This window comes from Rhinopithecus bieti, unplaced genomic scaffold (genome assembly GCF_001698545.2).
Source record: "Rhinopithecus bieti isolate Rb0 unplaced genomic scaffold, ASM169854v2 scaffold_1014, whole genome shotgun sequence".
NCBI classification, from domain to species: domain Eukaryota; kingdom Metazoa; phylum Chordata; class Mammalia; order Primates; family Cercopithecidae; genus Rhinopithecus; species Rhinopithecus bieti.
Window position 1 is genome coordinate 5,370,805 of NW_016803499.1, and position 13,991 is coordinate 5,384,795.

The following is a 13,991-nucleotide window of genomic DNA, read 5'->3' on the forward strand; positions in this document are numbered from 1 at the left end:
CTGTTTCCTTTTTTCAGCTTATTCTGCTCACTTGGCTGCCTTGAACAGCAGCAGCAACTCCTGCTTCCTTGGGAAGCCGCGGACAACTTGTTGTGCATCGTGCAGACTTGACACAAGGGCTTTGCCACAGAATACACATTGCGGAGTCCTGATGAAATGTCTTGGGAAAATAATACCATTGTTCCAGAAGTCTGAAGTTTGAGGCAGTGGTCACACCCAAGTTGAAAGAGGACCAGGCCATTTCTCTTTTGCCAACCTCCAGATGAACTTCATGGGCCATTGTATTTGGTTTGCAGATTGGTTTTATTTAGTTTTGCAGGTTTGGCATAGAGCTGTGGTTTGCTTCCTGCCTGCATTTGTAATGGATTTTTCTCATGGATTGTGTGTTCATGACAGCTGTCTTGTCCTGGTAGGTGTACCATTGACTGGAAGAAAGGAAAGAATGTTACTGTCAAAACCATCAAGAAAAAGCAGAAGCATAAGGGTCGAGGCACTGTTAGAACAATTACGAAACAAGTGCCCAATGAGTCCTTTTTCAACTTCTTCAATCCACTGAAAGGCAAGTCTGTTGGTTGTTAATATTCATTATGAACTTGTATAAAATAATTTTGGTCGCCTGATAGATTCCTAACACCCAGAGACTTTAGTCCTGTTCTTTCAGGCAAGTGTGGTCAGTAGGGGCACATTGCTGTGTCCCAGGCTGTTCTGTTGGTGCGCTGGCAAGTTTATTGGGGGGGCAGAGGTAGCTAGGACAGTAAGAGTAGGATTGTCATCTTCTGCAGGAAAGGGAAGAGCTTTACTCTGCTTGGCTGCAGCCCAGGCAAAAACTTGCAGTTCTGTTTTAATAAAACTGAATAGAGTGTTTGCACCTGGGCTGCTTCCTCACCTGAAGCACCCTTCTCCACCAGCTGTCATTTCTGCCCCTCTGTTGTGTCTGTTTTGCACCCCCCAGAGACCACTCCCAGCCTCAGAGAGCTGCTGGGTTTGCTCTCCAGGTACCCGTTACTGCTGTACACTGGTTCTAGTTGCGCTGCTTTTGGATCATCTGCTTAGTCCCCCTTTCCTTGTAATTTTATTTTATGCACAATTTGATAGAAGTTTTTGGAATTTATATATTGTGAGAAACACAAGTAGTTGGGACTTTCAGTTTTGGAAAACATTGGCAGAATCACAGCTTGGAAGCGGCTTCCATTTATTTATTTATTTAAATTTTCCTAAGTGGTAAAATAAAGATGAGACCTTTGAACTAGTAAAGATTGACCAGTTGATTTTGAGAGTAAATTACTTGGGATTTTTCATATAATTTCCTAATCGTGAGAGAATGTGAAGTTCAAACTACTTGTCAGTGTTAAAATATCCATATTCTCTTTAGTTTCCATGAACAAAAACATAATTTGAAGTGAAGAGATGCCATCCCCTGCTGCAGATAATCAGTTAGTGTTTGTATGTGGGGCCACATGGCGGCTCTCTTCTCCAATCTGAGTGTTTGATTTTTTTGATTTTTGTCTCTGAGCTTAGCACCCTTATTTATCAGGCTACCCTTCAGAGTTCAGTTCGTTATTTTAATTGTGGTGCCTATTTTCTGCGATTAGACTGAATATAGAAGATGCAAATATATATGGTTTGGGGAATGAGAGCAGTCATAAAATTAGATACTACGTTTCATTTTCTTTTGCAAGATTCCTTTTAGACATTTGGGTTGGGCATATTGGAGATTATGAATTCACCATGAAGCAGGGGGGCTTTACTTTCTGGAATCACTGACTTTGTGTAGGAAGTTTTCTTAAAACTGATTTAAATATAATTTTTTGTTGGGCACGGTAGCTCACGCCTGTAATCCCAGCACTTTGGGAGGCTGAGGCGGGTAGATCACGAGGTCAGGAGATTGAGACCATCCTGGCTAACATGGTGAAACCCCGTCTCTACTAAAAATACAAAAAATCAGCCAGGCGTGGTGGCGGGCATCTGTAGTCCCAGCTACTGGGGAGGCTGAGGCAGGGGAATGGCATGAACCCAGCGGGCAGAACTTGCTGTGAGCCGAGATTGTGCCACTGCACTCTAGCCTGGGAGACAGAGCAAGACTCCACCTCAAAAAAAAAAATAAATAAATAAATAATTTTAGGATAAAATGGAGTTGATAGTGGACTCAAGGGAATTTTAAGTGTTTTTTTTTTTTTTTTTTAGGTTCTAAAACTTTTATAGTATGGTTGCACAACTCTAAAGTTAACACACTGAAAGTCATAAAGTTGTACATTTAGAGTGTATGCCTTTTGTGGTATGTAAATCCCATCAATAAAGCCACTTTTAAAGTAATCAAACACATAATACCAAATGGTAAGTGCTATGACGAAAATTGAGGATGGGTGGGGAGTAGGTAATGGGGTAGTGAAGGAACAGACAAAATGAACTCCTGTGGTATGAAGTGAAGGAGGCATTAGCTAGTAAGTCCAGCTCCGTCTTTGTCCTTAAAGCTACAAAGCCAGTCCAGAAGTATGAGTGCTCAGAGTCCTTGTGCTGATTCATGACCCCGGCCAGAGTGCCCTGGGGAGCATGCTGCTCCAGCGTTTAGACACCCAGCCATGCCCCTAACCCATGTCTTAAACCCCCGGGTGAGGCTGGCACACCGAGGCTTGGGAGCTCCGCCTTGCTCATGGGTGGTGTTTACACACCCAACGCTCATATCTCAGCAGCAAACAGCAAGTGCTGCCAGGGTTGTGGTTGCTTAATGGGAAGAGAGACTCAGAAGAGCCCAGTGAAGATTGAAAAGGCAGGTATGAGACTAAGCAGAGTAAACATTCAACTCCTGATGAAGGTCAGGGTGTTGTAGTAAATGTTTCTAAAATCAGGGTTGGATCATGTACCATTTGAATGTTGCATGGCTTCATTGAGTGTGGTTGGAAGTCCCTGTCTGTGTTGGTGTGCTTAGCTCGTCTAAGCATCAGCTTTCACTGAGGAGCTGCACCACTCTACAGGGGCCACTGGTGGGCATTTCAGCACTTTCCAAACAGTTAGAAATGCAGTTTCTGCCTCGCTGAGATGGAGTGCCTTAGTAACACTCACAGCTTATAAGGCTTAAGGACTTTCTCTTTCTCTCCTGCACCATCATGTATAGTTCTGCAGGACATGAGTTAAATTTCCCCATAAAGCACAAATGCACTGAATGGCCACATGGCCATAGCCTGGGGGCTGTTTGCCTTTCCTCCTGTTAATATATTAACCCTCTCAAAATGATTTTCTCAAGCTTGAGTGCCAGCCCATGGCACATGATGGAGGAGAGGGGAGGGGGGCATAGAGGCACTCAGGCCAGCTTCAGAAGTGGTGGATGGAGCTTGCGAAGATGTCTGTCAGGAGATGCAAGGCTTTGGGGATTTCTAGTTTAAACCTCAAGGTGAAAAATGTTACATTTTGTCTGCCAGCACAGCTTTCTCCTGTGTGGGCTTTAAAATTCTGGGACTTGTCACTGTAACTTAAATATATTTTGTCTTTTTTTTTTTTCCTAGCATCCGGGGATGGAGAATCACTGGTAAGATTTGTTGTTAATAGTCTAATTTTCCTATTGAGGTCTCTCCTGAGTGAATGTCTGCTTGTCTGCTTGTTTAAAAAAGTCCAGTCCTGGCTGTGTATGGACTGCATATGCCTGTAATCTTAATGCTTTGGGAGGCTGAGGTGGGAGGACTGCGTGAGTCCAGGAGTTTGAGATCAGCCTGGGCAACATAGCACAGCCGCATCTCTACAAAAAATTAAAACCAAATAAAATAACTGGCCGAACACAGTGACTCACGCCTGTAATCCCAGCATTTTGGGAGGCCAAGGTGGGTGGATCACCAGAGGTCAGGAGTTCAAGAGCAGTCTGGCCAATATGGTGAAACCCCCGTTTCTGCTTAAAATACAAAAAAAAAAAATTAGCTGGACATGGTGGCAGCGCCTATAATCTCAGCTACTCGGGAGGCTGAAGCAGGAGAATCACTTGAACCTGAGAGGAGAAGGTTGCAGTGAGCTGAGATCGCACCACTGTATTCCATCGGGCGACAGAGGGAGACTCCGTCTCAAAAGATAAAATAATAAATTAATTGGAGATGGTGGTGCACTGTGTAGTTCCAGGGTCACTGGGGCCCAGGAGCTTGAGGCTGTAGTGAGCTGTGATTGCACCACTGCACTCCAACCTGGGTGATAGAAAAGTAAAAGTACGTGTTTCATATGTTGGTTTCAGTAGCAAACGTGTAGTGCTTTAATACTGCCCGTTCCCCATATGTGAGACTCTGATACCCCCTACTGTGAGTGAGACCTTTGGACAAGTGATGGAGCTGGGGGGCCCTCAATTCCCACTTGCTCTGCCATTTTGCTTCAGTAGCTCTTTAAAGCTACTTGAAGTTGTTTTAAAGGGGCTTTGAGTGTCTAGTGGCTGTCCCCCAGCAGTGCAGGAGTTTGGTGTTTTTGTTTGTTTGTTTGTTTGTTTTTTGTTTTTTTGTGTGTTTTTTTTTTTGAGACGGAGTCTCGCTGTGTCGCCCAGGCTGGAGTGCAGTGGCGCGATCTCGGCTCACTGCAAGCTCTGCCTCCCGGGTTCCCGCCATTCTCCCGCCTCAGCCTCCGAGTAGCTGGGACTACAGGCGCCCGCCACCGCGCCCGGCTAGTTTTTTGTATTTTTAGTAGAGACAGGGTTTCACCGTGTTAGCCAGGAGGGGAGTTTGGTGTTTTAAGTCAAGTAAATCGTAAGTGAGGGACTGATGTTTAGCTGAGGGTGGTGAAGCGAATGTTTTTATCCCATTAAAATGAGTTAACACGTGGGTTTTTCCTCCTCAGGATGAAGATTCTGAATTCACATTAGCCTCCGATTTTGAAATTGGACACTTTTTCCGTGAGCGGATAGTCCCGCGGGCTGTGCTGTACTTCACTGGGGAGGCCATAGAGGATGATGACAATGTATGAGGCTCGGGGAAGGGGGTCTCCCACCTGGGTGCTTATCTCTGTTGGTGCAGAGTGGCCCTGAATTGTGGCTTGAGAAAACCCCATGCCTAATCTTTTTATGACATCATCAGTCAGATATGTAGTCTAAGCTGCTGTCCTTGTTGTGAGGGGAATGTACCTGAAGAGGAGAGGTCTGAGGAACAGAGCAGAAAAAGCAGGTGTCTGTGAGGCAGTTTCAGAGGTGATTGCCAGTTTCCTATGTGAGCCCTGCCTAGTGATTCAACAGTATTCTCTAAAAACCTAAGCTTCAGGGAACTTCTAAACATGGGGAAAATCTCTTTCATGGAGGTCTGACCACAGCAAACATTTATTGACAGTGGACTCATGCTAGCCTGTATTTCATCAACCCAAAAGAAATAGAAATTCCTGAACTTCTATCTAATTAGGTAAAAAGGAAAAAGACCCATGCTCCCAAGAAAACAAGATTGCATGTCACTTTCCTTTCTGGGCTTGAGGGAAGCCAGCTCTTCCACGGGCAGAACTTGGGGGCGCACAGCCCGTGCACCGCTCAGAAACTCCCATCCTCACCAAGGTTCAGGCAGCTTCAAGTCTTCTTGATCTGTGGAAAATAAAGTTTTGTTTTATAGAATGTTACTGGAAGTATGTTCTAGATGACAGTCTCTTGCTTGTGGAGCTCTTAGGTTTTGTGGCTGCGCTAGGTTTCTTTTCTTAGAAGGGCTGGCCCGTTGGGGCTTCAGACAGGGCGGCAAGAGCTTAGGTGGGTTCAAGGGCGTTAGCCCCCTGTGGCAGTAAAGACCAGCATCTCCTCACACCCCTCCCATTGTACTGAGTTCCACCAGTGGGGAGAATAGGCCAGCGTGCTCTTTGTCAGCGGTTAGGTCTGAGACTGTTTGTTTAACTTCTAAAACTCAACTTGCTGGCTCATCCCTAGGCTGGGAGGTTATTGTAGGTCAGGGAACATGGACAGTCAGGTAGCTGCCAAGACATAGTTTTACGGATTCTAGACCAGCACTTTCCAATAGAACTTTCTCTGTTGATGGAACTAGCTTCTGCCTGCTTGGTCCAGCGCAGTAGAACTGACCACTTGAGGACTTGAAATAAAATACGGCTGCTGTGACTGAGGAACTGAACATTTCATTTACATTAGTTTAAGTTTAAATAGTGAGCTAAGGGCTAGTGGCTACACATTGGAAAGCTTATCTCAAACTTTTTTGATCATACACCCATCAGTTTAAAAGACTTGAATATGCATGTGTGCTATTTGTTTACTTATATGCGGTGTCTGTACTACTGGTGAGCACTGTGCCACATTTGCTTATAGTAAATGTGTATTTCATTCATAATATGTTCAGCACAGGTACTACTGATAAGCAGTGTCATTTAGAGGCTAGAAGTGCCAGCTCAGATTAGACTGCTTAGACTCACATCCCCACTCTTCCCCTTAGTAGCTCCACCACCTCCTTAAGCTTCAGTTTCCTCAGCTGTAAGTAGAGTTCATGGTGAAGACCCTGGTTACTTGTTAAGCCCTTAACATGGCACCTGAACATAGCCCTTAACATAGCACCTGGCACAGAGCAATGACACAGTAAGTGTTGGCATAAAAAGTCCCACCTGCCCAGGTGGGTGATGCATCTGGAGCAGCCCCTGTGCACAGCCCCTCAAGGGCGAAATGCTGTCCTTAGAGCTTTGGAATAGGCCCTGGAGCCTGCTGGAGGCCCGTTGGGATCTGACCTGAAATGGAAGATTATTAAGAAGTCTTTCCCTGTCTGATGCCAGTTAGGATCCTTAGAGCGAAAGGGTGCTGCACTGTGGCCACGTCTCATCCTGGCTGCTGCATGGCGCCAGGAGGCTGTGCAAACTGTGAACTCCACACCAGCACAGTAAGATCCTTCTAAGTTCCACTGAAGTTGGCTCTAAGGAATACATGGTGTGAGCTCAACAAAAAGGGAAATGTTGATAAATGAAACTGCATTTTCAATGTACTACCCTGGTTATGCAACCAGTAGTGATAAGGTGGTTTTGCTTTTAATGTAAGTTTCATGTTTGAAACTTGATTTTCAGTCTGACCAATGATGTCTTTGGATGTAGGAGAAACTGATTCAAGACAATTGACTAATGTTGGAGGTTCACCTTTGAGCACCTTAGTGTTTAAAGATTAAACACCAAAGTTTTAATATATTTCTACTAAGTTTTTTTTCCCTTTGTGTGAGAAGTAAAATGATACCCAGGTTCCTGTATCCAATAACGTTATGCTACTGGTTAGATCAGCCTTGTAAAAAATTTAAGGAAAGCAAATTCATTGGTTTACAAAAATCTTTTCCTGTGTGCCTGCTCCTTGGTGTGAGAACACTCAGGGCAGAGCTGTGGTGCCAGGTTCCCAACTGTGTCCAGTGTACAGCCTGGCTGACCAGCTTCCTATCCTATTCCTTGTTTTGCGTGACTTTCAATTTCCTGGCATGCTTTTAAAATGCATTGCACACAAGCAAATGACTCCTCAGCCAAGCAAGGCCCAGCAGGCAGCGTGGCTGAACTTTCTGCTCTTCTTAGGCTTGATCAGTGAGTCATTTGATGGGACTGGTGTCTCGGGCAGGCTGCTGTCATGTTTTGTAAACTTAAAAATGTTTTCTGTGTTTTCCAGTTTGAAGAAGGTGAAGAAGGAGAAGAGGAGGTAAGAGACAGGTTTATGCAGTGCCACTTACCTCCCTGAAGTTGTTTTTTGGCTTTCTCTTCTTGAAGGTTATGGACTCACAGGGCTGTGGTGCACCCGTTTTTTTGTAACACTGTCTTTGATTCTAACAATGTTCTTAAAACACTAAGCAGAAATGCATAGCAAATGCTGTGACAGTTTTTGACCCTGCAGTTGGCTTATGAAAATGTATCTTAGAAAATAATCATTTAACAAAATCTACTTTTTCAGAATTGTGTTTCTTTTAGGGCTGTCTGTGAGAACAAAAAGATACCTAGAAATAATTCTAAGTGTCCAGAGGAAGTGATGAGTCACTTGTGGGTAGCAGTAATTGATTTCCGTCTAAGGCAGTGTATTGCTCCGTGTGTTTGTGGATTGTGAACGCCACAAGAGTTTAAATCTTGTCATTCCAGCTAATTCTCACTTTTTAAATATAGGAATTAGAAGGTGACGAGGAGGGAGAAGACGAGGATGATGCAGAAATTAACCCCAAGGTTGGTAACTTTGGGGCCACCCAGACCTACTTATTATGCTACACTCTTAGACTTTTAAAAATGTTCCCCACTTTGAGGCAGTAGTGTTAACAGTATTCATTATTCCCTAATTAGAAAGTTTAAAATGTGTCAGAAAAATACTGGAATGATTATTCAGGCACTGTGTGTATAATTTGAGTGTTGAATGTACATGTTCAGTAGAAGCTTTTCCAGCTATCTCAGGCTATGTCTTAGTTACATAGACTCCTCAGTGGAGCAACTTGACTTTCCCAATGTTTCATTCTTTCAAGGTAAGGTAATGATTTAACTGACAACATAAACTTTTCTTTGTGCGTGTTTGGAAAAGGTGCACAGAAGGGACTTGGGGGCTCTTTTTGTTAAGGAGCAGAATGATGGGGTTGTGGGCATCATTTGACAGTTGCACTTGAGCTGGGCATGCCCAGATGGTGTGTCTAGATATCTCATCTGTCTCAGATAATTTAAAATATATTGGGAAGGTTTACTAAAGAAAACTGAGTTGGAAATGAGTGGGCAACCCCATTAATTTTACCTGCAGATTTAGATTTTTATTTGTGGTCTCAGAGTAACTTAAGGTACTTTGACCATTTGACACATTTTAAAATCAGAACTGCTTAAATGTCATCCTACAGCTGTCATAAGAGTTTCCTCTCATAAAACATGAAATGTGTAGTTCCCTTGCCTCTTAAAATTAAGTATATTATGGGCTGTCAGAATACTAATGTTACCTGGTGTTTTTGTAATGTGTCTCTGTCCGACCAAATGTTTTTTGCTTGTTTTTACCCTTGTTTTTTGGAGTGTGCACTAAGCTGTCAGTGTGATATCCTGGCTCTGTCATCAGTTGGTTGAAACCAGCTATTCCCATGAATGCGTGTTCACAGTTGTGGTTCCTTCAGGGAAGGGATGGGAGAAGAGCTTTTAAAACTTTTTTGAGAATGTGTCTTTTAAAGACCACTCTGGGAATAATATGCCCATGGAAATGTTCATCTTCTAAAGGTTGGCCTGTTGATGTGGGAGGTCTCTGTGCTGAAAGTGTACCTGTGCTCAGCACTGTGGTGGTGGGCGGTGAGGGCTGTAGGAGACCAAGGCCTGGGTCTGCCTTGCGTGGATCACAGTGTAGGGACAGGGAAGATGAGGGCTGTCCGTCAGCCAGTGAACAACGCTGGGGGAATAAATGCTGCCCATCACTGCTCTGCAGGGTGTCTGATGGACCCAAGGGCCATGTGTGTTTATTGGGCCATGTTTTCGCCCTGTGGGCGCTGAATGGACGCTTTCAAGGTTGCAGTTGTAAAGCAAGGACTGGGGGCAATTGGCAGGGCCACCTCCTCAGACTCTGCGCACAGCTGCCTCTGTCCTTGTACTTGTCTCCCCCTCCCTGTATTCTGTGCCTTGGCGTCTCTTTTCCTCCCCTCTGTTGTTTGTTCTGCTTCCTTCTGTCACCTTGGAGAACCTTGAGTCTCCTTTCACGTCCCAGGTTTCTAAAAGAGCATTCTCACCAGCCATTACAGAGAACGTGGCGTGGTGGATTACAGGCTAACACGCCATGAGACCACTGATAGGTTTTGTTGGCTGGGGGAGAAAGGACTAAAAACATGTTCAGGCTAATGGTGAGAATGAAGTTCAGAGACGGCCGGGCATGTGTGGCTGGGATAAGGCCAAGCCTGCTATCCCTGTCACATGCACCTTCCAAAGAGATGGGCAGTGTTAGAGTCTGCGCAAGCAAAAGAAGACAAGGAAGGCAGGGAGGTTTTGGTATGGGGCAGTCTGATAAAAGCGAGTCGTGCTTCTGCCCGGTTTGAAAGTGTGGTCTGGTGTTGAAGTTGTTCACCCCGAGTTCAGAATCTCGCAGCCCTTTTGTATCATGAGACATTGTGGCCGTTGCCTCCTGTATAATTTTGTGCATTTCATTTTCTTTCATGCTGACAGTTCCTTTCAATTTTTTTCCCCATTTAGGTGTAATTTTTGTCTGTTAATCATTCATACGTTTCTAGGTAAGGTGGAATTCCATTCATACCTAACTTCCAAACTTCTGATCTATACTTTATACAATGCATTGTTTTGACTTTGAAGAAAGAGGGAGTTGCTGTCCAGGCACACTCACTGTGTCACAGGTTTGACATGGGGCTTTCTGAAGAACACTGTTTTTGCACAGGTGTCTGTTACATGTACTTTTAAAATCAACGAACCAAACCTAGATTTGGTCCCTGCTTTCTGAGCCCAGTGTTTCTTGCTAACCAGGTAGCAAAGATGTAACTTGGGTGTTATTTTCATTGCTGATGGTACTGCTTTCCAGCAAGAGGGCCCTGGATGGTTAGCAGTCTGCAGGGTTGCGCACACAGGCCACCATAAGCAGTCCTTGCAGAGCGCATAATACACTGGGCCCAGCTGTGCCCAGAACACACACTGTGGCAGTTGAAATCAGCCCACTGTCATTACCAGCACGTGTCTGTTGAATATCTGTACTTTTTGAATTCATGTTTTGTGCAGACCAATAGGTACACAGAGGGGTAACAGCTTTTACTGTGCCAGTATTTTTTATCTGCAGTGTTAACTGGCATCTGTTTTGGTGTCAGCACTAAAAAGTACTGTTGTGAGGTTGGCGGAGAATTCTCTAATTGAATGAAGCAAGAACCAGTTGTAGATTAAAGTGAGTGTCAGTAAGCCTGGAAGCTCTTTCCCACCCCCCACTTTCTTCAATCCCTGTAGCTCTGCCCTGTCCTGGAATGGCTGACAGGAGGCCGTAAGTAGACAGAGGCCCTTGCCCGTGACGAGACCCGTTCACTCGTGGCACTCTTGGGATGTCGTGGGAGAAAGCAGAGAGGTGGGAACAAGAGGTGCCGTGAGAAACCCCCATGACCGTAGCAGGGCCTCTGCATGCCGGGGTATGTAGGCACTCCGATTTTAAGGGTCTCATCATGGAACGGCAGCATGATCCTGGCAGCCCATAGACCAGATGTCCTCGAGGTCTTAGCACCACCGTCTCCCTGTCTTCCTCATGTAGGCTGCTTTCGTGGGAAACTGATGCGTACATAGGGCAGATGCAGCTCTTGGAACGATTTTGTTTTCCAGGGACAGGTTTGAGAATTTGCCTGTATGTTTAAAATTATGTCTAGCTGCCGTTAATTCCCGTTGTGCCCTCATGTCTGAAGAACTTAGCCACTCCTGTTCCACCTGTACCCTCACCCACTCCTCCCATGCCACCGGCTCTTTTGAAGAGAATCCCCGGTGCATGCCGCCTGTCCGTATTTCAGCATGCATCCCTGGAAGAGAAGGGCAGGGTGCGACAGTAGCAACCCCAAGGAGTGTTATGCTGAGGCCACTGCCTCTTCAGCCATAGAGCTCTGGGCACTTGGAGCTTCTTCACCAGCGCAGCTGTGGTCGAGTGTGTTTTAGTGGCATGTCTTTGTTGCCTTTCTCAGGTCGAGTGTTATCTGTTAAAACCCCACCTTTTAAATGGTCCCATGAGACATGAGATTTTTTTCCTATTAGTTGGTACGTTTTTTTTTGTTTTTTTTTTTTTTTTTTTTTTTTTTTTTTTTTTTTTTTTTTTGTTTTGTTTTTTGAGACGGAGTCTCGCTCTGCCGCCCAGGCTGGAGTGCAGTGGCCGGATCTCAGCTCACTGCAAGCTCCGCCTCCCGGGTTCACGCCATTCTCCTGCCTCAGCCTCCCAAGTAGCTGGGACTACAGGCGCCCGCCAGGTCGCCCGGCTAGTTTTTTGTATTTTAGTAGAGACGGGGTTTCACCATGTTAGCCAGGATGGTCTCGATCTCCTGACCTCGTGATCCGCCCGTCTCGGCCTCCCAAAGTGCTGGGATTACAGGCTTGAGCCACCGCGCCCGGCCAGTTGGTACGTTTTAAAATGCCCCCTCCCCCTCCCTTGATAATCTTAGTGTTGATTAATGACCCAACCATCATTAAAATTTATGACATGAGATGAAGGATGCTTCAGTTTAGGAGTTTAGGTGCAGTTTTGTTTTTTTTGTGTTTTTGGGTTTTTTTGGGCATGTATCACAGGCTGAAAACAATTGGTGTCTCATATGTAAAATTCACCTCTAAAACTGTCAGTCACTTGCAGAAGCTCCAGCGTGCTGTGTGAGCACCAAAGCCTGGCAGGGGTGGACCATGTGCTGCCTTCCTGCCCAGAGGGGGCTGTGCCCTCAGGCACGGGGGAGGCAGCTCTTCCCAGAGCCAGGTACCTGGCCCACTCCCCTCCAACAAGGCACTGGGTCATGACACCAGTCTTGAGAGTCTGTTCTATGTGGACTCTATTCCCTCTAGAAGTCTTCACCCAGGATATTGGTTTTATTTAGGACAGACGAATACTACATTCTCATGGTTGAAAATGCCTGTTACATCATTTCTGCAACTTAGGATAATTTAGATTTATTTCTGGTTGAGCATTCCAAATCTGGAATCCTCCCGTGAGCATTTTCTTTGTCTTGGGTTCCAGATTTTGGAGTGTCTCAGATTTGGGATTTGGGATGTTCAATCTGTGGTAGGATAAATTATAAAATCCTGTGTATGACATGACATAGTATTTGCATAACTTAAATGCACATAAAGATGGAGTCTCACCCTGTTACCAGCCCCAGTCTTCCCCGTCCCTGCACAGCTCCTTTACTGACCTCCCATTTTTTAGGCGTGTCCCTTGGTGGAGGCACACTGCTTGTTCCACTCCTCCCCTCACTGCGCCTGCCCAGGGCGCCCTGCATTCCCCACACTCTTAAGGCCAGTGGCTCAGTGCCCTTGGCTAATACACTGGGCCACCTTCAGTCTACCCTTGAATGTCAGATTGACAGGTCTCAGTTGATCTTTTTGGTGAGGGTTTTTGGTCAGCGTCATTTTGTCTCAGCCAGGCTCTTTAGGCAGCCTGTGGGGTGGCTGAGATTGGGAGCTTAGACTAGGGTTCAAGGTTACTGATTTTTTTTTCATCTTTTATACATATTTTTTTGACTCTCCCTTAAATGTGATTTCCCAAAGAATGAACCGTAGCCTCAGCTTATACCATGGAAGATGTCAGTTATGTTAACCCAGCTTATACCGTGGAAGATGTCATTTATGGTGACCCAGGGGTCTTTCTGCCCCATACAGTCCAAGTTCTTGGGTTCTATAGGCACGCTGGATTCAGAGAAATTTGTAATCTTGGCCAGAAATCACAGGTTATAGGTCCATGAAGTTACTAGCTCAGGAGCATTAGCAAGATCATGTCCTATTTTTTAGGCTATTGTTGGCCTCCACACAAATTCATGGAGTTGCTGGATGTGGTTTGAATAGTACAAGATCTCTGTGTTAGATAATATTGGAGTTAATCCATTCTTCTGGGAGGGGGGATCATGTTTCCCGAATGCCGTTACTGGAAGGATAGCATTCCCCCTTGGTGAGACTGTTAAGAGAGTGGGTGACAGACGGAGCTCTTGGGAGTGGCAGCTGGTCATTTGTTGGTGCAGTACAGGCCACCAGAGAAGATGGATCTGCTGGGGCACAACCTGGTAGTACAAAGAGCAGGAACCTGCTAGAGGAGAGATTTGCTGTCCATGAGCGCCAAGGGTCCGGCCTACCCTGAGACATATGTGCCCTTGAGAAATGAGGACTGTTGGCACCAAGAGGGGTGGCCTCCGCGGTGGCCTTCCTGGGTGGAGCTGCCCATGTTGAGCGCACTGTGCTCTGTGTGGGCAGGAGTGCCGGCTGCTTCCCAGCCCTTTAATGGGCAGCCTCCTGGAGCTCCACCACCCCAAGGAGTCCCAGAACCCTCCTGCTGAACATGACATGAATTTGAATGCTTCAAGGCATAGCTTTAAAAACAAAAAAAGCAGCCCTGCTTTGACTGTGCAGGGGTAGGGGGAGTTAGCTTTGTTCTTGTCACTATG

General features: G+C 45.6%; 1 protein-coding gene across 1 annotated transcript in view; it reads left to right on the plus strand.

The window, feature by feature from the left end:
* The window catches only part of NAP1L4 (nucleosome assembly protein 1 like 4), a 47,597-nt gene that overhangs the window by 32,262 nt on the left and 1,344 nt on the right, over window positions 1-13,991 (plus strand). Inside the window, 5 exon segments of the mRNA XM_017887393.1 lie at window positions 414-559; window positions 3,501-3,523; window positions 4,801-4,920; window positions 7,565-7,594; window positions 8,050-8,106. Coding sequence (XP_017742882.1) covers window positions 414-559; window positions 3,501-3,523; window positions 4,801-4,920; window positions 7,565-7,594; window positions 8,050-8,106 — 376 coding nt within the window.